At 39.1% G+C, this 23,456-nt stretch overlaps 1 protein-coding gene across 1 annotated transcript in view; it reads left to right on the forward strand.

Moving 5' to 3' along the window:
• pdlim4 (PDZ and LIM domain 4) overlaps positions 1 to 23,456 on the forward strand; it is a 44,433-nt gene that overhangs the window by 10,386 nt on the left and 10,591 nt on the right. Inside the window, exons 3-5 of the mRNA XM_084940698.1 lie at positions 9,617 to 9,698; positions 21,096 to 21,361; positions 23,254 to 23,411. Coding sequence (XP_084796824.1) covers positions 9,617 to 9,698; positions 21,096 to 21,361; positions 23,254 to 23,411 — 506 coding nt within the window. The remainder of the gene's footprint in view (positions 1 to 9,616; positions 9,699 to 21,095; positions 21,362 to 23,253; positions 23,412 to 23,456) is intronic.

The raw sequence follows: 23,456 nt of genomic DNA on the forward strand, positions 1-23,456 counted from the left end.
AGCATATTTTCCATGAAGGGTGACCTCACTGGAATTTTAAGGTTCAGAATAATTGGATATCAGGAAATGCTGAGCTTTCCAATCAGTCGTCAGCTTATGAGTTTTGCTCTGAGGCTCATTAAGAAAATTGAGTTGAAAACCTTGACAGATTTTTTTTGTATGACTCAGGTCATTTATTGCCTCTCATCCAGAAAAACATGTTGGTGATTCGTCTGTTCTGCCTGGCACCGTCGAGTTACAGTGACAAGTGACGGGTTTACAAGAGTTAAAATGATATAGTCACTTCACCTAGAAAGCGCTGTCAAAATCAATGAGGCTTGTACACACAGTGAGTCAAACTGTGACCTTTTCAAATGGTATTCTCGGGTCGATATTGTGCATTGGTGCGCTTCACGAGTTGGAAAATGATCATCGTTTTCGACCTGGTATGTGAAGATGTATGAACTGACCTCAAGTGAAGGTCAGGAACAACACGTTTCTGTCAACATAGCAGAAAAAAGATCATCCATCTAAACATTTAATGAAGGAGTGGGGTGGGAGACGGGTAGGTCAGGGGTGGTTGGAGGTTAAAACCAAGGAAAATCTGAAATGTCAGTCACTTCCCACATTTCTGTTAGATGGTTGCTTTGGGTTGCCAGAGTACTGGAAAGTGCAGAGCGAATCTGGCAATCTCTAAATCCCATCCCCTCAGATGGAGAACACTGTGTGGTTTCAGCCTCAGTTACAAGTGACAACTGCCAACTGGTGCTTCAGCGTTCTCCTTTTAGGGCAGAAGACAACGCAGTCTCTCTCCCTCTCTTTCCCTTTGTCTGGTTAGAAACATGATGGTTACTCGCAGATGGGAGTGTGAACAAGAATTATTTCTGAAGTAGTAAGACCCATCAGATCAGAAAAGACACAAAGGAACTCTAAATTCAGATTTTTTTTTTCTGTTTCTGTACTGTATTTGTGTTTTACAGTATCCACTCTAGCATAACAACTCCTCCTCCACCCCCACAGCCTGTAGTAGGAACCCTCTACCCATATATCAAGCTGAGCAACTGAGCGTTAAGTGGTTTGTCCACAAAGGGATTGTAAATTTATTTGAGGATACATGAAATAACATACTGCACAAAGACTAACAGAGATCATCTGTAGGTGTGGGAGCAAAAACAGGCCACTCTCACTGTTTTACTGGCACCCTAATGTTCCTAAATTCAGCTTAAACTTGCCCTAAAGTAGCGAAATGTGTTTAACAAATTAAGGAAGTAAGAAGTAATTTAGTCATTTAGCTTGATAAACAGCAGGAGCATTTGAGAGTGATGACTGAGACCCAGCATACAGAAGAATAGATTCTATTAGTTGAATCTTTGCCTCATGCTCCTTCTTTGTTCTGTTTGTTTTACCACATTGGCCCAGCTACAGGATGTTTACAGTGGCTATCAAATTTTAGGTGTCATTTTTTTGTGGCAGTAAATAAGAGGACATTTTTTTTCTACACATTCCCAATGTTTTGTAGAATGCATTTAGCCATAATTTAAATAGATGTAGTGCTTAAACATTGTAATGGGTTGGATTGAGGTTAAAATGATTTGAAATGAAAATGCCACATTGTCGTTTTAAGAGTATCAGAATCGATTTAACTTAAATTCAGTTTAGTTTTGTAGATCTATTATAAAAGCAAAAAGTTTGAGCTACAAGATTTTTGTTGTTTGTTGACTGTTTTTAACTAACTTACTTTTAAATTAAACCCACAAGTGAACCACAAGATACAGCCATGTTTGCTCATCATTCCTCCTTAATACCCCTTTGAACTGATAAGATAGCATTTGGACACAGAACAATATAATAAGAGGCTGGACGAGACTAGCTGCTGGAATGTGACCTTTGTGCTGTTATTGGTTAAATAATTACAATGTAAGCTGCACTTCTGGTGAACAGGAGGAGGGCAAAGCAAGTATGAGAGATAGGCATGCACCCTTGGCTGCGGTGCACAGAGCTGAAATGAGCTGCTGGTGAAGTGGAGGCAATAGGGGTTCCAGCAGAAGAACAAATACTGTAAAAAATCATGTGAAAGTTTAGGATTGTGAGATAGAGACTTGATAAGAGACGGTGATAATAAGCGGTGTTAAAAGTTAAGATGGCTGGAAAAGATAGTGAGAATTTGAAAAACAGAAAGAGACGATGCAACAATAAGCTTGGAGGTTAAAGCCAAAAAGAAGAGCAGTGAATCAGTGAGAACAAGAGAGAACTGCCTCTACGCTTCCAAGGATGCTGTTTGACAACCAGTACTTTTTGCTTTATGTATTTCTGGTAAACACAGTTTAAACACAGTTTAGCTCAGAGAACCTAAAACCAGAATTATACTTCCGATTTTTTTCTTTTGTTCTTTTCATCTGAGAGAATAACACTGCAATCAGTTATTTAGTTGGCAATTCTTTTTTTCTTTTTCTTTATTTTTATCTTTATCTGAAAGCTGTCATTTCCCACCATGCATTTCTCTACTGGTAGGTTAAAAAGGTGGCTCTCGTGGTGGTCCACAATATCATTCAACTGCTTCATGAAGCTGCAGTTTCAATACAAGATGAGGGGCTCATTGGCGAGGTAGCTGATTATTACGTTATAAATTTCCCTCAAAGTAGACCTATAATTGCATGAATTATTCATGTGTGCTGAGCTTGTGCATCACCACTGTTTCCCATGAAAAATTTTGTAAAAGGCATCATGTTAATAAGCAGCATCTGTCACTATGACAACAAACAAAATAGCGCTGTCTTTAAAAAAGAAACCAAAAAAAAAAAAAATCAACAGGCAAAAATGAGAGATTTTGCCAAAACTACTAAGAAACCAATCAAAGTAAACAATACAGAACAAATCAGAAATATTGGACTGAAAAAATTCCCAGATTTAGTGAGCTATAAAAATCAGCCACATGGTAGCCTGTTCTCTGGCTGGTGAAGAAGGTTAAAGTGGTTAGTCAAAATGTATCCTTCAATGGGGGTGTAATGTTCATATGTAAAAGATGTCTGTCATTTATTGCAAGAGATTTGAAATATGGACCTTTTCTGTTTATTGGAAACACTCCTCAGTTGTGGGCTACAGAAATAACTAGGGATTATTTAATTGTAACCATTCATTTTGGAGTCAATAGCTGAAAATGGGAGTGACTCAAAGAACCCATGCTGACTCACTAGAAAATAATATTTTAGAGGACAGCAATTCTTAGCCCTCATTAAAAGACTTCTCCATAAAATACTCCAAACAGTCACGAGAAACAGGAGACCTGTAATTTTGTGCTGCTGCCGATGGACAAATATATGAGTCTACACGTCTGCTGTGAACCAAAATTACAGTACGCTGCGCGCATCTGAGCTTGAGGTCTCGTGTAACACAAGAACGTTTCCTTCTAATGTGTTCACGTTTATAACTTTCTTAACCCCCATTTATCACAATTTCTATTATGGAGCCTTTTTAAAAGCACTCAGCTTCAGGGAGTTTCTTGGTAGGTGTCTCTGGGGACTCAGAAAAGCTAAATAAGATTTAAAGGGTGATTATAGAAAAGAGATTAGAAGCTCTGGTTGTGCAGAATTTCTTTACAGTTTGTGGTAAATTAAATGTTTGAATTTGTGCTTTTATCTTGATTAATATCTACTTTTAATGCACATAGTAATTTGTTATATATATATATATATATATATATATATATATATATATATATAATTTTTTTTTTTTTTTTTTTTTTTTAATATTACTAAACTTATTTTCCCTTAAGTATAACTAAATGTGCTACAGGTAACCTTGGACATCTCCTGATTTCATTTAGTGTCATTATCATGTAATTCTTAATGTCAACACCTTATTTGTAAAAAAAACTAATGCTTTTGCATTTACCTCGGAAGTCAAATGAGTTGGGAATGGCATTACTTCTGAGTTGAGCTTGTTAGAGTAATAAAACTCAGAAAAGCAGAAAAAAACAGGATGAGTTTTCCTTCTTGGCAAGGTAGAACCATTCATATATCACTAGCAATACAGCACAATGGGTTTTTTGCACACAAATGTAGCATGTTCATGGCTAGAACCTGGTCAGTGCATTGCATATAGCTTGTTTAGCGAATCACAAATATGCAATACTGGTAATACTGATGAAAAGTTTGTCAGTTTTGTGATGATTTACGTTCACAGCTGCCACTTTCGATTGTTAAGACAGGATTGCTGAGGTTACTCCGACTTTCCAAGTTGGAAATCCAACTTGAAGGGGGGTTTCAGTTGAAAATCTTGACAAATAAAAGCAAGCCATGCAAATTTTATAGCTTAGTTGTGTTTTAGCCTTTCAGCACTGATATATTTATCAGTTACTTTGGGCTAAATCATCAACTCTTGCATGTTAACAGGTTTAACCGTGCTTCACTGTGGTTTTACTGGCATAGTCTACATTATTTTCTCTTCATACAGCAAGTTGGTGCTGCAGCTCTGTTCTCTTAGAAAGGGTGTGTTCTTAAAAAAAAAAAAAATTTTATGTAGATTTTAACATATGCGTAAAAATTAATTTCAAAAGAGTTTCACTTATGGCTGCTTGTCTGTATATTCCAAGGGTGTCAAGTACTACAGTTTGATCAAACCTGCTCATGTCATAAATATGCACTTGGTTCATGGTACTAGTTCTCATTCTTAAAGAATTCTTGTAAGAGACTCCTTAAAATGGCTACTGGTTAAGTGTAATTTCTGAGCATACGAGATTAATGTTTTAAAGTGGCAGATTTAAACCCAGACCTTACTTTGCCTGGATGGTGGTGGAAAGCACTGGCTCAGACAAATCTCTCACTGTTGTCGAGCTGCATCAAGATGATTACCATGAAGGCTGTAGCAAGCGAATGTTTTACATAATTTTCATACTTATCAAAACTTTCATTCAGCCCCCATATTCTGGATGTGTCCACATTTATTACATCACTGCAATATTTTACTGAAATGTTTTGAGCCATCTACCCACTGAAGAAAAGAATTACACTGCAATAGAATGTAGCCTAAAATTAATGTGTGCTCTTGTGTGTATTTCTGGCATCGTATTGGCAGAACTATCAGTTAAACAGGAGGAAAGATTATTGAGATTGAATGAAGTGGACAAAGTGGTGAGAAGAAAAAAGAACAGAGGGAAAATTAGGAATTTAAAAAAAGGTAATACGTGGACGAGGAAGCAAGGAAGGTAATTCGAGGTCAACACTTACACACAGCTTTCCATTTTCCAGCAGGCCTGTCAACGCTCTGCTGTGAGGCAAAACACCCTTGCAAGTTTTTCTCAGTTCCTTGTGTTCATATGGAGTCGTGTCATCTCAGGGTAGAGGAAAAATGGCTTATATCGCCTCCACAGACACGCAGTGTCCAAGTTCATGTAACGTCAGAGGACCTGGCTGACTCATGAGGCCCATTTTGGAGTTTGTCATGTCTGCTTTGACCAGACATAAATAGAATCTGCGAATACATGAACCAGCTGTGGAAGAAAACTTCTCCTGGAAAAATGAGCATGAGAAAATCATGCTCATTCTTCTTCTAACCTCTCCACGTCTTACCATCCTTGTCCATGACCTCTTGTTACCATGCTGTTATCTCCCTCTCCAAACCTAAATCCCATTCAACTAAACCACTTTTCTTTTTATTTCTTCACTTTGGTTTTTCCTTCTCTGTCGCTTCCACGAAGCCTTCTTCTCCCTGTAGTTTCCCTCTTTTTGCCAGAGCTTATTGGAGAGAACACTTTCTCTTCAGATGCCTGGGAAACAGATGATGGTGGTTGGGATTTGTGTTTTCCACTATTGGTCAGGCTATTTGGAAAGAGTCGTGCTGGGATGGCAAGTTAAATGTGCTGAAAAATGAGTCATGATTCCTGGGCTGCATGTGTAATTCTGACTGTCTTGTTTTGCTATTGTAAAACATCTGAAATATATATGGCCTGTTGCACTTATTTTGAACTGTCAGTGTTAGAAATAGGTCCAGGTGCAAAGAAAAGTTGCACCACTGATGGTTTAGACCTTTAAAAGTCAGTTCTTCCAAATAACATAAAAGCAGCATTTCCAAATGTGTATATAGTTTCAGCTCGTTCATCTCTGGGGTTTGGCTTCCACTTCCAACAATTGTGGTCAATTCAGTTTCACTTGTGACAGAAAAGTTGCAGCACCAGCTGAAAGAAAAAATATCCTGGTTACTGAGAAAATACTTTATACAGAGAATCATAAATACATTCTGTTGATCTTCTTTTTATTGACATAGCTGCAGAAAATTCCAGGGCCAAGTTACAAAGGTTTTTTTAATCTTGTGTTTCAATACTTAGGTTCGCATACACTTGTCAGAAAAAGAGTTGTAGCGAGTGATGGTTGATTAAATAGGTCCAGGATTCACTTACTGGGTTTTTAAAAGCTTACAGGCACACTAGACATGCACCATCAATGACTTCCACTCATGCTTTGATGCTTTTGGGTGTGGTTAGACATGCAATGGTGTCATATAAGGCTATGATTAGGGGAATAAGATGGGTAACGCATGTAGTATGAGTGCATATCTCAGCCCTACAGATGCAATTAGATGTATATATGTATATATATGTAATTCTGATCATGATCTGAAGAGTAAAACCAAAACAAGAAAGAGGATTTGAATTCAAACAGAGAAATCAGGCAGAGAAAAGACAGAGAGTGAGGTCCCTTTGGTGTAGAATTTGCCCCTTCCTTCTCACTTTGACTTAATGACCCATGATTCACAGATGAAGAATTATGCACAAGGCTGCATGGGACCAAAGGAGCACAGGACTCCAGCAGGGACAAAAACAAAAAGAAACCTCCAAAGGAACCAACTTGTCTACACCCCTCCACTACCAGGGCTGTTTTCTCCTGTTTCTTCATCTCATCATTCCTCTCACACTCTCCAAAGGTCTCCTTTTTTGTGGTTACAACTGTAACATCAGTGGAGTTTGGGTGATCTTGTCGGCGCACAGATGGAGATTTCTTTTTGAAGTGTCCCTTTGAGATCTGCCAATGAGACCTCTAAAGCTACACTTTAGACAGTTATTGCCTTGTCTTAAATGCTACAGAAACAACCCCCACTTAAGTCCTTGCACAGAAAAAGGACATACGGGCAGGTCCAGTGATGACCAAAACAACTTAAAATTGTTCTTTTTCAGATGGCTTTGATAATGGAGTAAGACTCTAAGTGAACCCTGAAATGATCAGTTATCAGCCCCGTCTTAATTTGAGGGTTTGCAGCCGTCTGCCCCATGCTCCTTTTTGAACATTGTGGTCATGTGCAGCCAAAGTAAACTCATCTGCTGTTCCAAGATCCAGATCTCTCCAATCAGGAAATTAAACCTGGCAGGGGGAGGTCAGGCAAGGGAAAATATGATCATAGGAAAGAATAGGAAAATCATTGTGATGACCTTTTTTTTTTTTTGATGTTCTGGTTTCTGTGTGTTTCCATTTCCGCCTTTCTTTCATTTTTTCTCTTTCACTTTTATCTCTTTTTATCATGAATTTTTATCTAACATCTAAATCTTCATTTTTAGGGGGATTTTGTGTTTCATGTTTTCTTTTTAAATTCTAATCCTATGAAAATAAATCCATGGGATCTAAAAATTCTTTGCCTTTGTATTGAAGTTGATATATTAGAGGTAAGAGTATTCACCCCTATGCTTTGACATCATGGTGCTGTTGTGACGATGAGTTTATTTCAAAGAATATTTCCAGACACATTTTACTATCCAGGCCTGGATCAGACAGACGCATGCGCACAATCAAGTGGAAAGTTAGAGTTAGAGAGACAATCGACTAATTAATGAATGTTTAGCAGAAGTTTTTTGGATGTAGGATCCTCATGGCCCTGGGTAATCTGGGTGTCCTCATCACATCACACTTGTTTGCAACAGATTGTGTGGCTATTTTTTATATTACATAACATACATTATGTTGCATTTGACATTGCCAAAATTGTTTCCAGAAGACAAAACGACAGCTGTGGCACAGTTTTGTTTCAAGTGCAGTGCATATTTTTTAACTAGATGGTTACATGATTTTGACATCCCTCTTCAGAGTGACCTCTAGTATAATGACCACTGTCTGTCTCTCATACTTTCCACTTACGCCTCTGCATTCAAAACTGTTAAGATGGATGTTCGGTAAATTCCTTGTCTTTGGTTTTCACCAAATACCAATTTAAATAGGCCACTTCAGACTGAACTCCTTTCAATAGGGTGTTTGTATGGTAGCCATCGCAACCAAACATTCTGGATACATGAAGGCTTTCAATTTCTGAAACGTGGAGGAATTGGTGGAGGAGGGGGGTGCAGGGTTCATCCTACGCAGTAGCGCTTGTCCATCTGCAGACACTCGGCGCCTCATGAGAGCGTCCTTGATAGCAACACCTCCATGGTTCATATCTGAAGCACTGGCTCAGCTCATGCAATGATGTGCCAGCTGCCAGCCCAATGACCTCACCTCTTTAGACGTCAACCCTCCCCCCTGTGGGGGTCAACAATGCATTCATGCACTCGCACTACTTCTGTTAATGGTTTTTATGTCTTTGTAGATGAATAGGAAAGTGAAGAAAAGCACACACACACAGAGACACACACACACTGCTGTCCTTCAGCGTCATGTCTGGGTGTTACTGCTTTGGAAGTGGGATGTTTTCCCACTTGACAGCCAACACTATAGCAACAAAAGCCAGATGAACCAAAGAATTCCCCTTGATTCGTTTATGTGACCGGAAAACTTCCTCTAGTTGAATGTGAAACTTGAAAGTTAAATAGCATTCCTAGTGAACCATTACTAATGCCGTTGGAAATGAATAGCACCAGTTTATCAGCTGGAAAGATAAGTTACACGCCCTTATTTTCACCAGAGTATTTTATTTTGGGTCTTTCAAAAAAAGAAAAATTGCTCTGTGCCCCTGCTTACCGTGTGCTTTCATAGAGGCTCATTCAGCAGTGCTATAAGTAATGTGTTTTATCATTGCTGTCAGACAGTAAGTCCTTTTACTTTTATTTAAGAATATGCAACTGGAGTCAATTACTGACAATCTAAACATGAGAGGGGTAAGCCTCAGATTCCAGTAATTCAGCTATCACTACTTATGACAAATCCACAGCCCAAGATACAATGTGCTCTTCCAGTGGTAGTTCAAACAGTGGATTTATGATATAATGATGATGACATTATCTTGGTATCAGTGGGAGGAAAGTAGCTTCATCCCATTAAAAATGTGAAACCTGCCAACTATACATAGAAATCCACATATACATGCATGTTCATGCTCAGACTTTACCTTGAGTACTGTGAGTGTTTTGGCACAGAGGCATCTTGCACTGCTAATATTCAGTAACAGTTATGGGATTTTGCGTGATCCTAAAGCTGACATCTTTCCCATCTTACATCAATTCTAAAACGATTAGAGCATACAGATTACTTTCATTTTTCTGGGTTCATTTTCAGACATTCACAAATACTTTGTAGGTTCCTTGGGGGAAAAAATAAAAAGATGTCAGCAAAGAAAAATCCATACTCTCAGCAGAAATCATTGCTTCAGCTTGGGTGTCAGATGGCATTGGATTTATCTGAGACTCTCTTTTTTTCTCTCTCTCATGGGTATTGTCTTTCAGATCAGGATCGGGAGACAGAGTGTGGTCACCAACAGTTAGTGAAGATGGCAAGACAAGCCCTTACAGGGAGCCCGACTCACAGGTAACCACTGTTTACAGCGGATTTCCCCAAGCACAAGTCACATGCATTTCTTAAGATTTGAATTCACTTGAGGTGGGATGCAGTCAGAATTCTCGTTGAATTTGTCATGCTGCCAACCAGAGCGATGGCTATAACTGCATCATGACTTTGAAGTACAGTTTCCTGGGTGTGAGACGCAATTCTCCTCAGTGACAGAATCCATGGAAACAGGCACAACACTCAATCTTGAAATTGCATGTGTGCTATCATTCACATGATTATAAATGAGATAATGCATCCCACTGTTAACTGGAATAGTTTTGAAATAGTATCTTGATTGTTCTCCAAATGTATGAGCTGCCAAAAGGACATTCAAGGCATGATGAACTCTAGCAGATGATCTTTTCCAAGTTTTCCATTGCTGGCAGGCTAGCAGGTTTCTGAGCATGGAGGAAACAGGAGGTGTGTGAGTGTGTGTGCACATAAGCTGTGAGTATGGATATTGTGTGACTGAGGCAGACAGACAATGGGGATATTGTGCTTCGGATATGTGAGAGATGTCCATTCGTCAAGTATTGTGTTGTTGTAGTTATGGAGTTGCGATTGATCTGTCTCAGCCCTCGTTGTAGCAGCATATCCGTGCTTGAAAGGGTGGGACAGGCATACAAAGAGCCGAAGTGAAATCTATCTGCCCCCTCATGATGGAGTGTCTCGTATATTACAAAAAAGTGTTGTTTTTGGGGTAAGAGCCAGTAGTTACGGATGCAATTTATCAGCTTGGGTTTTGGTTCTATTCTAATTTCTTTATCTAGGATTTTGATAGTTTATTAGAAATAGACTTTCCAAAAGGTTGGTTTGCTTGGTAAATCTAACCTAAAACCTAATTAAATAATTTCTCAGTTACATTTCCTAATGCGTTAAATGTTTTCGGTGAGTGACCGGTCTGGACTGCAGGCAGGCCAATGAAACACCCAGACTGTTTTACTAATGAGCCACATTGTTGGAATACACACAGAATTTGGTTTGGCATTCTCTTGCTCAAATAAGCAGTCTTTCCTTGAAGATGTTGCCTGAATGGCAGCACATGTTGCCCTATGCCATATGTGCTTTCACAAATGTGCAAATTGCCTCATTTCATGTGTGCTCATGCACCTCCATACCATCATGAATGAGGCTTTAGAACTGCACTGATACGCTGATTTTTCTAACATTTTAATTGTTGATTTTAATTTATCACCAAAGAACAATTTTCCACTTTAATTCCATCCATCTTGAAAGATCTGAGATAAGGCAACTCAGAAGGTTTTATATGTATGGTGTTAGTCAGAACCTCCCTGACATCACGTTGGAGCGCACCCTCCTACTCAAAGTGTCATAGCTTTTAATCCAAACCATTATATTCAACTCAAGCAAGTAGTTTTAATGCCTTAATCTAACCAAATAAAAACTCAATACTGAATCAAAGCACTCCCATGCAGGATACAAAAGTTCAAAAAGAAAACTCCCACATGGAAAAAATATGCTGCAATGCTTAATACTGCAAAGGAAAGAAGTCATCCAGCTGAATCAGAGCAAGTCATACTGGCTTCAGAAAAAGTTGGCTGATGTTTGAAAGCACAGCCTAATATGGTAAATGGACTGGTTCTTATATAGCGCTTTTCTACTCATCTGAGCACTCAAAGCGCTTTACACAACTTGTGCATTCACCCATTCACACCAGGACATCTTTCTAAGTGCTCCATAGCTAACATTCACACTCCGATGGATGCATCGGAGAGCAATTTGGGGTTAGTATCTTGCCCAAGGATATTTGGCATGTAGACTAGGGGAAGCCAGGAATCAAACCACCAACCTTCCGATCAGTGGATGACCTGCTCTACCACCTGAGCTACAGCCAATATGGTGTCTTTGGTTAGTGGCCATAGAAGTGTGATGATAGGCTTTAAGATATCTTAGAAAAGCATTAGGTCCATATTGTCCTTGTGTCTACATTCTGTTATTTTGTATATCCGAAAAACTAACCAGAGATTGTGGCTTGTTGTACATTTAAATTCATAGACAGATCAAATTTCATGTTTTCAGCACCACAGGTAGAACTCTATGGCAACCTTTTAACAGTGTGGCTATCAGCTCAGGTCTTGCTTTGATTAAAATAAGAAAATACGAAGTTGGAGTGAGAGGAACCAACAGCTACAGGAATTTCTACAAACACAGACATGCATGACAGGAGGGCTTTGCGTGAGGGTAATATGAGAGCGGCAAATCTGTCTTCCTCATGCTTTTTCTCTCTGTTTATCTCTTCTCTCCATCTCTCTTTACATCTTTTCCAGTCTTTCTTTTCTTCCTTACTGAAGTCTAAAAATGTTCTCTGGCATCTCATTTTATGAAGTAAACGCGGACAGCTGGAAACCTCCAAGTGAGGGCCACGTTATTGTCACGCTCAGGTGGAACCTTCTGTGCTTTACAAGAGGAAACATCCACTCCCTAGAGTCACATAAAGAACTCACTCTTTCTTTGTTTCCTTCTTTCTGTATTCTGATTCAGTTTGCCCACGTGACAATGCTGATTGTTCATGAGATACTTTAGAAACCGTGTGTATATACCACGATTTCTGTCCTGACAGATCCAGCTTGTGTGACGTGATGCTTGAGCTAGTGTGGACAGCAAGCTGAAAGTCACTGTTTCAGATTGTGTTGCTTAAGGCTTGAAGCAGTGAATCCATCATTCAAAACCTACCTTACAGCATGACACTTAACTTGCAGCATATTTTATGCTGAAGCAGTTTGTTTTGGGGTGAGAAATGAAACCAAAGAAGAACACTTAGGCTCACATATTGTAATAAAAAAAAGAAAAATCGCCACATACCTCAGTTAACTAAGAATGTTTCAAAAGAAGGGCTATAACTTTAATCCAGTTAAGTTCAACAAATCCAGTGATGGCATCCTTCAGGCCTTTTGAAATTGAACATTTTCCTTTTTATTCATGAACTCCTTGACCAACTGGCTTTGTTGGAAATTCCAGTCCCACCGGTGGGAATTTTCTACTGAGCAGGAAGTGACACATGGAAGGAATGAAGTGTTTCCTTTCACCTTGGGAACACGGGAGATTGTCATAAAAGTCGGTGTGCAAATGATGTATTTTTGGATATGCGCTAAGCAAGCATATGACTTAATACTGTTGTATGATGGGGCTGTTTTGGGAATATTGGAGGGTTTCTTTTACTAGTTTCAATTGGACAAGGGAGTGTTTCCAGGGAGTGCTCATGTCTTTGCAAGAGTGTCTACAAACTACCGGATACCATACACAACTTCCTGAAATAGAAATGAATGTGATAAAGAATGGGTGGAGAGAGAGATAAAGCAGTGATGAGGTAACTGTCATAACAGAAGAAATAACACGAGTAACTATGACAACCAGTTTTTACCTAAGCTTTTACTGTACAGTTCTGGGAAGGTTAGTGAACTATAATCAGATATTTGGCACAACTTCCAAATTTCATGCAAAACAAAAGGATTAATATAATAATCTGGATACAAATCAAGCTCCATACATGGAAAAAGTAATAAAAAATACCTTTTTAATTCATCTTCAAGGTGCCAGAAGAATCTCAGTCCTCCATGTCAAGGTAGTCTTAAGTGCTTTACAGTGTTTCACTTCTCATTCAATACTAAAAGCTAACTAAGTGCCAGATATTTTATACCCTATACCCTCACTATGAAAGCACCTAAAAGCACTTTAGCCAATATATCTTATAGCATCTTTTTTTCTTGTCAGAAACCCATAAATCTCTAATTAACATTATTTCTTGCCCCAGATCTTGATAGCCTAGAACCACTTTGATGATTTCTTCTTCATGTACAATATTGACTCAGTACTTAATAAACTATATGGACAAAAGTACTCAGGTACAGGGCACCAATTTAGCTCACTGTTTGAGCAGGCACCCATATGCCCTGTGGCTAAAATGGAGCACTTAGGTTTGAGTCCAGCCTCCTGTCTAGTCTTCACTCCTGAACTATTAAATAAAGACAAAAAAAACCCCACTATAAATCTAAAATAAATATTGCGACACATTGCAGCCAGAGGAGGTGCTCGACCATGGAAACCTGTGCCATGAAGCTCCTGGAGCATGGCGTTGGTGCTGATGTTAATGCCAGAGGAGATTTTGAACCCTGCAGTTATTGAGTCAGCGGAGAGTTGGTGACTTTTATGCACCATGTGTCTCAGCACTTGGCGACCACGCTCTGTAACTTTATGTGGGCTGCCATTTCGTGGCTGAGTTGCTGTGGTTGCTAAATGCTTCCACTTTGCAATGGTACCATTTATAGCTGATCGTGAAATATCTAGGAGAGAAGAAATTTCACAAACTGGTTGCAATGATGGCATCCGCTTAAAATCAGCAACCTCTTAAGAACGACCCATATTTCACATGTGTTTGTACAGGCAGACTGCGTAGCTGGAGGCTTTATTTTGTCCACCTGTGGCAATTGGACTAAAAACACCTGAATTCAAAGATTAAGAGTGGCCCAGAGGTTGTAGCTTCATCGACACAGCTGATGTAAAAGCAATATAATAACAGATTTGCATAACAAATGCAATCACCTTTTCCAAAAGAAAAAAATGCCTCTTGTAAATGGTTATCTAACCTTACGTCTGAATTTTAGCACTTGATTGTCAGTTTTACTGTTGGAATGGTTTAGTGGAGGAGTAATGCAATACCATGGGTTACTGACATTTTGGGTTTTCAAAATTCCATGCCTTAAATTACACAGTGGCAGCTTCAAGTAGGTGGGAATGGCTCGCACTCAATGTTCGTCTAACAGTATTATTTGGCAGGGCAGTATGTAAATGCCATTCATGGCAACTGGCCTATTATTACAGCGATAGCTATTGTGGCTGAGTGCTGTGGCCCTGTGGAAAGAATGAGGCTCCACAATGCAGAAGCTGAGAGGTCTGGATCACACGTCACTCGAGCTTCCAGTCTCAGCCCAGGAGCTGGCAGCTGAAATTGAAGTCTCCAAGTTAACATTAACAGTGGCTGACAGATAGAGACCTTGCATGACTAATTCCTTCTTGGTTTGGATCTGATTTTACTCTTAAAACAAGAGTATATGAATATTTTTTTCTAATGAATGGCACAAGGCTACTGTTCTCCAATTAAGAAGCATTAAGAACAATTTGCCTTTTTAAAAACCCAAATATAGTTTAAATGTTAAACTCTTCACATTTGTACTCAGGTAAAACAGATGGTGAGCTACTGGATTGATATATTTTGTTAACACAAAGTAGATTGCCATTTACCGCATAAACATTCTGATTGTGTTTTAACAACATGGAGTTATTACTTGATTTCAGCTATTCTCATGAGTTACCAAAGCATGTTGAATGGGTCAGGTTTTACTTGATCCCCTGTCGGGAAAACTCAGATCAGCAGACCAGTAAAGCATTAAGAGAAAGTCATTTTAGCAGCTCCACAGGCATTTTAGATGTCAGGCCTGTGACCCCACCTATTTGGTTGTTTGTGTTCACTAATCAACCAGTCATCCCCAGAAATGTCAAATCAGTCTCCAGGTTTTCTTAATGGAGCCTTTCCTGCCCCGCTTGGCTGCCATCATATTGAGGGAGTGAAGTCGTTAAGCCCTCTTTGCTTATGGTCCAGAGAGACTGCAGGAGTCTGGGCTCATTCATATTTAGAAAATTGAAACTGTATCAACTTTGTCAGGGAATAGAGCAACGTACCTGTGTGTGTTTATTTTTATTTTTGTAATTTTCTGCTGCTTTTTCAAGGCCTCATACTGATATCAGGATAAGTACGTAGCTTTTATATTGAGGTCATTTGATGAACTTTGATCTGTAATTAGTTAGCCATGAAAAGTACTAAACTCCAAATGGCAACCAAAATGAGCAAAACAATCAACAGTGATAAACCTGTTGGTCCTTTTTTTAAAGTAATTTGATCATGTGATCATATGAAGTCCAAAAATAACATCTTTTAAAATAACATCAACTGTTTTAATGATTAAAAAAAGAAAAAAAACAAACAAAAAAAGTATATCTTCTGTAAAGCATTTTGTTGTATGGAACAAGTCTCTTACAGCTTACTGCCTTCACAGCTGCCTGCGCGTTACGCAACAAAGTTAGTTCCCTTACTTAAATCATTTGACTTTCTCTACGAGATAAACTTATTCCAAACCAAATAGTAATGTTCCCCTAAATGCTCACATTTGAAATAAGCTGGATTCACCTGATATCTCTGTCATGCATTACAATGCTAAAGATAGCTACTTCATAACAAATTTAATTTCAACCCAGTGTGCACTGCACAGAAGTTAACGTGGACATAACATTATCTCAATTGTTTAATTTAATAGCACAAAATTGGTAAAAAATAAATAAATAAAAAATCACATTTTTGTGATTAGAGCCTTACATTCCACCATCTTTTAAAATCTTTCTCCATGCTCTCCCACTCACCTCCTGCTCCCTGATACCTCCTCTCGGGCTTGCCTTCCTCCCCTCCCAGTGAGGCACCCATGACCAGGACAAGGGAGCCATTAAAGGGCTGGTTTGTGTCTGACTAGTGGTGCAGAGCGCCATGTGAAAAGCTTAATTTTAAATGTCCAGGGGGATTAAACCTTGCAGGAGGGAAGCAGTATGCTTGTGTGTGTGTATTATCAGGAATTTGAGCATGTGTGACTGGCCTCGGCCCTCAGTTAAAGACATATGATTTCAATTAAGGCCCACAACCTTTTTCTCTTCCTCGACCCATCCCCCTGTCGTGTGTCTACCACTTTCTAGCTAATATATAGTTGGGACAGGAGGTAAAACCTCTATCATCTCCCACTCAGTTTCTTATTAATCACAGTAACTTTTAATAACAGTAACAAATAGCAGAACCCAGCAGTGTTCTATCTTTACGCTTTCTTTACTTTTTTGGCACATATGCTCTTACATGGCCAGCCTTCCTGAAGCATTAGCCATGCTTGGTTACCACTGAAAAACAGGTCAGTAAAATCAGATGGCAGCCTAAATTTATGAGCATACAGCGATAGATGATATTGGTTCTTACCAATAGTTACTGCTATTGGTTCCTTATCTGCATTCTGTGTTCCTGTGATTTCTCTTCCTCTTAGGCAAGAGGAATGTAGTCAAGCCTTAGGAGAAAGTGTGGCTACTCTCAAGAGAGAAAAAATTCATTCAGTAAATGTATTTTGTTGAGGTCTAAAGATGAAGAAGAAAGTTGCTCATATTAATTTTAAAGTGCTATGACTAGATTTGAAAAGCAAGAATGGAGAATGAGCAGAACTGGGGCGATTAGGCATTCAGAAGATTAATGCAGCTATCACTTTAAGGCAAAATCTCCATTAAACCTCTAGTACACCTTTGAAATAGAAGAATAAATCGCTGTAATGGGGAAGTTGGCTTAAATCTGATATTTGTAATAAAAAGAAAATCAAGGCACTATACTTTTAGAGCAACATGAAAGCACTAAAAGGTTCTGAATGTTACCAAACTGGCATTTTTATAAGGCAAGTCCCAGATGTGCAGCCTTATAAATCTACCATCCATCCAAAGGAAATATCTGTGGAACAGACGTGCACAACAAGAGAGGAAAGAGTGTTATGAGGAGAACAAAAAACGGAATGGCTGGAGTATGTGGTTCAGTTCCCTTTGAAACAAAAGGAAGCAGACCATATCATACAGGGTGTTAGGGTGAAAATGGGTAAATCTGTACTTGCTTCTGACAAGAAAGAAATCTAACTAAACAAGACTTTTTAAGAACTTTGGCATTGGTTTTACTCATTTCTTTTCACCGCGGAAATGTTATGACCCATGTAAGACTGGTTTTCAGTTTCTGATCCCCTTTTTCACTGAGATAGTATTCTCTTGGAAATTATACATCTTAGCTTGATACTGAGCTGGACAAAACCAGCTCATTTTACATCCACACATTTGCATGATGTGAAGAGTTTCGGGCATCTGTTAAGATGTCTCCTGGGCACCTCCCTTTGGAGTTTTTCTGGGCACACCCAACTGGGAGGAGACCCCAGGGTAGAGTCACAACCTGCTAGAGAGATTATATATCTCATCTGTCCTATTTATTAATGTTTGGAATGGATTATACACACCTTCTGAGCTATTACTAGGTGTGCTGTGCTTAATTTGAAGATAATTATAGGGGTGGCGATGGCTGACAATGGGTCTTTAATGGGCTGATACCATTTGAAGAAGATGATTCTTTTAATCTCCAGTATTGTTATTTTGTGTCAAAATGCAGTGCACGAAGCACGCACCATGCAACTCAACTGCTGATAATTTCTGATAATTAAAAGATATTTGCTAACTCCATATTCACATTTTTTCGGGACATTCGATCTGCCGATTTTGACTCAGTTGGTTTTATCAGAATTTGCAGTCGTACTTCCCAAAACCTGTTACGTTCTCAGATGTGAAAAAGCAGTTGAGTATTTCTTGTCCTTAGGCCAGAGGGTGATTTGTGCTGCACAGATTACTTATCTGTGACAAGATTGATATTTGAAGTCAGTTAAAAAAAAAAAAAATCATTCTGATAGAAAAGATAACGTTATACATTAACATGTGGTTACCTATCCCTCGCATCTCACTTGTACACATTAGTGTCATAACTGTAATGCCTTTACTGTCATTCTACTGCAGGGGCATGTAACGTAATACACTCTCAGGGATTTTCCTTTACGTGTTTTGTTTGGGTTTTTTTAATTTCCTGAATCACCTACACGAATGAGCTTGCTTGTTGAAAGTTATTGTTCTGATTTTTATCTACAGATTTAGCCCCTGAATTAATATGAGAAATGAATAATGAGTGCTAAAAAAGACATGTAGCAACAGTGACTTCTGAAGAACTTCACCTTTGTAGCGCTTGGTATGTTCTTAAGGAACAGTAAGTTCTCAAAGGGTTGAAATAAAAAGAAAGCCGGCAGTAAATCATCGTATTGGAAATTTAAAAAGAAAACCTGTCAAAGTGGAAGGAGGGAAGGGATTCGAGCAGCCGTGTGATACTGTAAACCATTAAACAATATTTACAGTCATCGAAACCAGTGTTATGACTATATTTTTAGCTGACCTCTCTCTTGCCATACTGTAAATAGAACTAAGAACTGAGTGTAAATTTCCAAGGGAGTCTTCATTTTTGTCAGAAATACAGAACCTTTGGAGAAAGTGTGTTACTGTACCCCCGCACCCCCATTCCTTTTGGATGACGATGGGGCTTGCAGCACTGTACATTTCTGATTGGTTGAGTGTCAACAAGGGTTTATCTATATCATGGTCATTCCTCAGATGACCTTGTAAAAATGGTTTGCTCACCATAAGTTTAGCCTTTTTTGTGTTTTGAAATCACTTTGCTTTCAGTTGACTGTTTACCAGCAGCCACATTATTTAAGTAATAAAGTAGGGTAAAGAGCACAAGTGTAGGACTCTTCTCCATGCTTACTTGCACTGTCGCCTGTCTGTTGACAGTCATCTCTACCTACTGGATTGGACTGGTCTACGGTTAGGGTTAGGGTTTGAGCACTTCAAAAATGATGTGGAGTTTGCCTCCTCTTCGCAGTTTTTTTAGACCACTGTGGATAGACAGACAACCAACGATCTGAAGGAACCTTTTAGTTTGAGCTAAGGCGAATGAGGGTAACTTTGATTAAATTCCCATGAAGTCCCCCATCTGTACAAACAGGGCTAAAGATAACGACTGGAATCTGGTTTGGCTATTCCACTCAGTGGTAAGAATCAGGCTTCGGCTTGTCTCATTTGCTTGGAGAGAGAGCCGCAGAGAACTGGGTGTTTCTGACATCCCGACCAAAGAGGGTTTGGCTCTTGGTTTCTAAGAGTGCTGAATCTCCTGTCTGCTTGTCTCAACTTTACCATGAATGGCTATCTGCTAGCACTTTGCCCAGAGAGTTACTGTGAGAGTTATATTTGTCTTTATTGTCCATGGTTGTTGGGAGAGTCAGATGAGATGTTTTAAATTTCCTGAAAGTCATCAGTCTTGACTGCAGGAGGGAATGGCGAAGTGTTTTCCGAAGACCAGGATGTGGGGTTGTTGGTGACGAAGAGGCGCTATGAAGTAGTAATTAAAAAGTGTGTGTGTGTGTGTGTGTGTGTGTGTGTGTGTGTGTGTGTGTGTGTGTGTGTGTGTGTGTGGTCCAGGCGAGGGCAGAGAACAGGATGACATCCAGCAGGACCCTTCTGTTGAAATGACAGGTGTCCTGTCTGCAGAGGCGGTGAACCTCCACCACCTGTGGCTAAGGCCCTTTCAACTAGCCCAGACATAGCCACACATACACTTGCACACATGCACGCACTCAAACTCCTTCTAGTGTCTCACAGTCAACAACAATCTGGTGCATTGCTTAACTTGTAAACAAGTCATTTTATTCTTAGCTGAAATATGTATAGTCTAAATTCATGCGTATGCGTGGGCCTCGTCTTTAGTAATTCAAGCTTGCTATTTAGCTCTCATATTCAAAGCACTAAAACACCATGAGAAGTGGTGACATCATTGCAAATGTTGAAATAAAACCTTATCTGTAAAGTTCACTGTCTGATATGGATGAGCCAAGCTGGCAGTGGGTGTTATCACTGAAGCGTGCTGATAAACACAGAGTGTCTCACTGTTGTCAGTGTTGTGTTGGTGCAAATTCATGATAAGGGCGTTGACCCAGCCATAAACACACTTACTGCGCATACAGTGGTGTAATTGTAGATTGTAATTGTCTCTGCATCTGCCCTGCATTAGTCCGGCACGTTCTTTCAAACACGTTGAACACAGAAATTATATGGCAAGAGTCTAGAAAGTCTGCTGCAGCATGTCAGAAAGATGATAATTTAATCTTCTGCAGTATCTCAGCTCTGTCATCAACCATGAAGGCTTCAGCTCACAGAAGTAGCCAAAAAGCAGTACTTAAAATACACAAGTTAATCTGTTTTGACAGAAACATCTGCAGGAAATCTAATGCGAGCTCCTTCTTAATAAGCCTTGGTATTAAACAGGGAACAACACAAATGAAGTGGAAAAAGTTTTTCATTTAAACCTCATTGCCGCAAAGCCTCATTCGCAAACAACTGTTCATTTTCTCTCTGACGACTTGTGGTTTTCTAGTCAGGACACCACCGGGTTTGTTTTCTCTTTCATGTTCTCTTTTTATTCTCATTTCCTGAACCAGAACATAATGTTGTATGAGCTATAATAGCTCATTATCCTTTTTTCCTTCCTTATTACATTAGCAATTCTCCCTTAATGTAGGAAACTTACCAAAGAATCAAAGTTTCTCTGTAACTGCATACATTTTCAACCATAAAATTGTGATGTTTTCCTGTGATGCTGGCATCTGCTCTTCCTGTTTGGTAAACGTGTCTCCTCTTTTCTTTCCTTGGTTTTAGAATTTTCGTCCGATCACTAGCGGATATGCCAGTTACACCCGTAAACCTTCATATACCGCTGAACCCCAGTCACCTCAGGTTCCTCAGCCCGCTAACCTGAATAACGGACACTCCAGACCCAACAACGGACACAGCTATGGGTATGGCAATGGAACCGGGCACTCTCAGTACAACAACCCTGCAGGACTATATGCTCACAATGGAAGCAATGGGGACAGATCACTGCCGAGCAAGATGGGAGGTCTCAGCATCAGTGCCACACACAGGTGAGACAGCAATACCGTGTGCTTTCCAGGACTGTAAATCATAAGCATCCAGCCACACCTTACTTGCACTTTTGACAGGTTAATCTACAGTTACTGTAGCGCTTGTTATTTTCAAATATTTACCCTCCTCTTTAAAAAAAAATGCAGAAGCAACACCAGTTTTTATTCTGAATGTTCTAAAATCCAATAAGTATAAGTAAATAAGTATAAAAAATCTTCAAATTTAGTTTAAAGTCTATTATTATAATGCAACAACATTTTCTTTTACTTATCTTGTGCACTTTTTCCAAGTTTTTGGTTACTTAGCTAGCTAGAAATCCAATTTGTTGTTGTGTTTACCTTAACAAAAAAAAAAAGAAATCAATGAACCACGTGTATATAATAGCTGTTTATATCAGATTTCAAAATATCCCCCTCATGAGTTTTCATGGACCTTTTTACACACATTATATCTGTGGGAAAATCACACAAGGAAATAGCTTTACCTTTCCCTCCACTGCTCCTAAAAACAATCATCCTATCTATTATTAAAGCCTCACCAGTTTCCTCGCGGGTCCCTGTGCAGACACTTAACACAGAGACACAGAAACAAACACACTCTGGATGTCTTTTGATACAACTGCACAGATAGCCTTGTGGACTGTAAAAGGCATTTGCTGTCTTGTATCCCCTCAAGTGGGCAATAAATGTGCATGTTCAGTCTCCCGGTGAAGATGCTTTTGAGCACTCCTAGACACAGCCCCCACATACGCACACAAAGTTGCACTCAAGTGTTTTAACACTATCTCTGTTGCCTGCTGTCAGTCAGTTTCTCTTGCACACATATTACACAATTCTGTCTGCTCTCGCTTTCTCTCAATCACTCTCACTTTCATGACAGCTCAGGCTTTTTCTCTCAGACACACAGTCAGACTCCTGAAAGGGCATCTGGAGACAGACTTGTATTTAAGTGTGTCTCGACTTGCACACATCTGTCAGCAGTCCTAGTCATCTTCCAGAAGTTAGAATGTTTAAACTTTTCCAAATGAAGGGAAGCACTGGGAATAATTTGATAGATGACATAAGGAACAGAAGTATAATACAAAGCTGTTTTGATTAAGACTTCATGCCTTGAGACAGAAATACAAAAAAATGATGCACCGATGTGCTCTATATATGCAGTTTTAATTAGAAAAGAAAAATACTGTAGTTCTTCCTTACTCTTTCTCCTTACCTCATATGGCTGCAGCCATCTGAAACTTTTATTCCTCCCTTGGTCCCAAAACACATTTTGACATCACAAAAATATGAAGTGGCTATATTTGACATCTGCTTAAAAACAAAAATAGATTTTCCCAGGATTCACAACTTTATCCTTTAGGGAATACTTATTGTTTTGTTTTTGTTTTTTTATCCTAGTATTTAGAAGATGGAATCTCCATATCTGTAAAGTTAAGCCAAAGCAGTAGTGGCCTGGGGAAAATCAAGAAAAATGTTACTTCTCACTTCATTTGTCACCTCAATAAGCAGCAATCAGTTATTTCAGCTCGTTTTTTTATTGTAGATTCTCTTCTGATGTTGCATTCCGAAAAAAAAAAATTATTAGGGTATAATTTCATTATTGAATAACTTATAAATAAATTATAAGTGTGTAGTATCCTTGTTTTTTTTCATCCGATTCCTTACCTCACTCATTATGTTTGGTTTCAAAGAGAAATCATGCTAATACGCCAAGCAGAGGGCTTCAAAACAAAAGCCAACAAAACAGTAGGTGACATCATGGTGGCGATGTCCTATTTTTATGTATAGTCTACAGTCTTGATGGATCACTAAAATAAATTTATGTTTCATGTCTTGTCACGGTTGAATTGAAAATGGGTTATACTGAATATTGGTTTCATTGAATCTTTCAGCCCAGAGCCTCCCATACAGTCTCCTGTGAGCCGTAACGGATTTGACACGGAGTCAGACGTCTACAAGATGCTGCAGGACTATGAGGAACCTGTCTCAGAACCCAAACAGTCCGGCTCCTTCAAATACCTCCAGGGAATCCTGGAGGCTGAGGATGGAGGTATGGAATCATGTGTTTGCATATTTTTGTGTCTGCTTATCATGT

The sequence above is a fragment of the Perissodus microlepis genome, chromosome 10 (assembly GCF_051167445.1).
Source record: "Perissodus microlepis isolate ML-2025 ecotype Zambia chromosome 10, ASM5116744v1, whole genome shotgun sequence".
In the NCBI taxonomy this organism is placed as follows: domain Eukaryota; kingdom Metazoa; phylum Chordata; class Actinopteri; order Cichliformes; family Cichlidae; genus Perissodus; species Perissodus microlepis.